Source organism: Wasmannia auropunctata, unplaced genomic scaffold (assembly GCF_000956235.1).
Source record: "Wasmannia auropunctata unplaced genomic scaffold, wasmannia.A_1.0 LD274816.1, whole genome shotgun sequence".
Lineage (NCBI taxonomy): Eukaryota > Metazoa > Arthropoda > Insecta > Hymenoptera > Formicidae > Wasmannia > Wasmannia auropunctata.
The window spans coordinates 343-3969 of NW_012088074.1; the positions used below are offsets into that span (position 1 = coordinate 343).

Sequence of the window (3627 nt, forward strand, 5' to 3'; positions counted from 1 at the left end):
GCGCTTGATTCAATATTTTTTACGATATTTTATTCATTTTATTCTTACAAAAATACATTTGTAACATTTTTTTAAATAAAAGTAATTTTTAAATCTGTTTTCTAATTGTAAGAGGTTGCATTATCATTTTTGTTTTTCTTCGACCGATTTTGCAGTGTCGCCACATATTTTTATAAAAATACATAGTAATACATATTTTATAACTTTGAGTCTAGAATTAATTAAATAACATCTGACAAATATAATCGTTAAGTTTTTAATTTAATTAACAAAGTTATTAAATAAAATATGAATGAAAGACCATAATATCATTTTCTTTTCTATTATAAAAAGTTTTTCAAAAGTTTTTCTAAAGCGATCTCTATCGCGATTAATTTTTCTTCCTGCTTATTCAAAGCGATCATTATCTTTTCTATATCTGCCATTTGATTTTTATCAGAAATAATATGTTTGGCTTGTTTGAATATTTCTGGGTCCATTTCCAAGTGAGGCCAATATTCGCCACGATTCAATGAATTGCTGTAAACGTAATACTTGTTGTTGTAAACGTCTAGATTATCGTATGTAACAGTGATTTTACCATTTTTCAAATAATGCGGAGACAGAAGAATTCTGCGGGTGAGAAAACTGAAAGGCTTCCACTGTAAAAATCGTGAATTTCCGGAATTGAACCAATTGAACGGTTCACCGAATACTATATCTTCAAGATAAATAAGCAGGCGTATTCGAGAGATGAGCCCAAACAATTCAGCTTTAGACAGAATTTTATTGGTGTCACTTACTGCTAAACCGTTAAGTAGATTGTACAGTACAATGGCGATGAGGAAGACGAATAGTACAAACACAATATGACTGCAAATGGGATATGACTCGAATGGAATATCGTTGGAGTTGAATTCACCTGTGATCATGATGAAAGTTTTGAAGAATGAGTGACCGAAACCGGAGAAATTCATGCTATTCTTAAAGAGCATATAGAAAGCCAAGGCAAACGCAATAATAAGGAATGTATACGGGAAAAGTAAACACACATACTTGAGAGAAACTTTTCGGAACATCTCAAAACTGGTAGACATTTTCGGATGGTGACTGATCAGAACTATCAGCTCCAATGCAGACAATATGATTACCATGACGCTACTCCATAATCCTGCACCACACAAAAAAATAAGGATTAATACAACTAGCATAAGTTGTAACCAATTCTCCCAATCTATCGCGTAACGGTAAGGACAGCAGACAAATTGAAAAATCTCCCGAATGGCAAAGACGCACCATAACACAATAACGAAGACCGTTAGACACGAATATTCATTCAAGATATAGGCATTCAGTATAGAGTAGAAAATTCCGTAGAAGACAAAATTTGCATATAAGACGTTTCGTATTTTAAACCATTTCAGATAAAGAAAAGATGAGAGCAATGGATGTTTCAGCAGATGTTTGAGATTTTTGTTACGCGCAAGATATAGAAATACCTCCATTTCGCGAGTTGCCCGAGTTGTATCCTGTTCATTGTATTTTGTAAAACTGTTGTATGACATCAAGCAACAATAATCGAACTCAATTATGTATTTGTCTGTCTGATTCTTTATCATCTTCAAACAGTTATCAAAGTGGTCTAACAATGTGGTCACCGGAATGTCTACAATAGGTGGCACGTTGAATTTATTCATATGACCAATGTAACTTCCGTGTTTGAGAAGCAAACTCATTGCTTTGCGATTATCTGCTCTAGCCGCATAATGCAACGGTGTATTACCTTTTTCTTTAAAATTAGAAATTTATAATTAGAACAAATCCGTAGAACTTTCAAAAAGAAAAGTCTTAAAAATTAAAAAAATATTAACTTATTTACATTGTCAAAAAAAGACTATTTTCTATTATTTATAATATCATGATATACTCACCGTCAGAGCAATTGACATTCACGTTATTCTGTTCTAGAATCAATTCCAGACACTTCAGCAGATTGTCGTTTCCTTTTTTTTTCGGCATTCCCAACTCCCGACAGACATTCAGAAGTGTCTCATTTTCAATTCTCAAATTATTGACCAGCTGGGGTTCTACTTTCAGCAATTCCGTAAGAATAATATGATGACCACTTTGAATAGCTGCACGTGCAGGTTTCCTTAAATTGAGGCTACTTCCTTCAAATTTCTTTAGAATTGCTATCGTAGCTTGTTGAAAATTACATTGTGCGCATATTGTTAGCAGATTCTCGGCCGTACTAGGAAAAATATCCTCCTGAATGTTCTTTATACATTTTAAAAAGTTTGTCTCGTCTTCTTTGTTTAGATAGTATTTGAGGTCTTCTGTGTTTATTTTCTTGTTTTCACTTTTAAAGACTTCCTTTGGCAACTTTTCTGACAATTTCGGCAACTTCTGCTTGATTACCTCTCGCGTTGTCTGGCCATTGTAATCTTTATATCTGTCCACTTCCAGGTAAGGTGCATACTTATCCAGCATCATCTTCACTATGTTTTGTTGCTTCTTCATTGCTGCCAGGTGAAGAGCTGTTAGGTTTTTATTATTGAGAATATTGATACTAGCGCCCTTATCCAGCAACTGACGGACACATATCAGGTCGTTATTTTTCACCGCTATATGCAAAGCAGTCCGTTGTTCCGTCTCCAGATCTACATCTATTGTATTTTGCGCTAACAGAATTGCCAATGTACTTTTGTGTCCGCCTTCAGTAGCAAAATGAATGGGAGCACAATTGCGCCTCTCGTTCACTCTGTTGATTTCTGCTTTATTGGATAATAGGAACTCCACGAACTCCGTTAGGCCTTCTCTACTGACTATATCGAGATATGTGTCTTCCGTGTCAGGATCGATATATTTGATGATTCTATTGGCTGATTGCTCTTCCGAATTTTCCTCTACAATCTGTTTGAAAGACTGAAAGTCCTTACGTTTTATGGCATCTAATAGGCGCTCATGTAGATTTTCCATGATATTTGGAGAAAGGTCGTCAATGTTTAATAAGGTTTGTTCAATCATTTTGATATCTAAAAACAGAATTTCAATTAGAATATGTTTATCATTTAATATTAATGTTTTAAGAAGAAATATTGATATTCACATACATATTTATATTAATTTTTTTAAGAGTTTAGCTAAAATTATATTGTTTTACAATTAGCTTTTACTCTCAATCGATTTCTACAAAGTTTCCCTCATTTGCATCCTGTATCTGCATGTCACATTATACGTTTCAATATACAATACTATTTTTATAATTGTTACTCGTGCTTCTCTCGCAGCGCACACTCGCTTGCTTGCCGGTCCTATATCTGTGTTTTCGTGATGGCATATATTTCTATCTACGCAGTTTTCGTATCCGTTTGTCATATCTTTCCCACATTATCGACATTGACATACAGTTCAGTTTTTTTTATCTTTGCCGTGACTCGATCTACTTTTTGTCACCTTCTATTATCCAATAGGTATGCTTTTCCATTTATCTTACAAGGGAACACACAGAAGTGTCTCCCTCCGATTTCAATGAGCTTTGGATATGTTAAACTACAGACAAAAATAAGATACTACAATTTTTTATACGTGCTGAGTCGCACTTTAAGAGGATGCTATAGTCGTCTGTTTTACCGACAAAAATACTAT

At 34.1% G+C, this 3627-nt stretch overlaps 1 protein-coding gene across 10 annotated transcripts in view; it reads right to left on the bottom strand.

The window, feature by feature from the left end:
* Positions 1-277: 277 nt before the first annotated feature.
* The window catches only part of LOC105461928 (transient receptor potential cation channel protein painless-like), a 14710-nt gene continuing 11360 nt past the window's right edge, over positions 278-3627 (bottom strand). For 4 of the 10 annotated variants that reach the window (XM_011708444.1, XM_011708446.1, XM_011708445.1 and 1 more), the window contains 2 exons: positions 1911-3014; positions 278-1768 (listed from right to left, as the gene is read on the bottom strand). In XM_011708444.1, coding sequence (XP_011706746.1) covers positions 324-1768; positions 1911-3006 — 2541 coding nt within the window. In that variant the 5' untranslated portion in view covers positions 3007-3014 and the 3' untranslated portion in view covers positions 278-323. The remainder of the gene's footprint in view (positions 1769-1910; positions 3015-3627) is intronic. The other 6 variants (XM_011708450.1, XM_011708448.1, XM_011708449.1 and 3 more) reach the window with 6 other exon arrangements.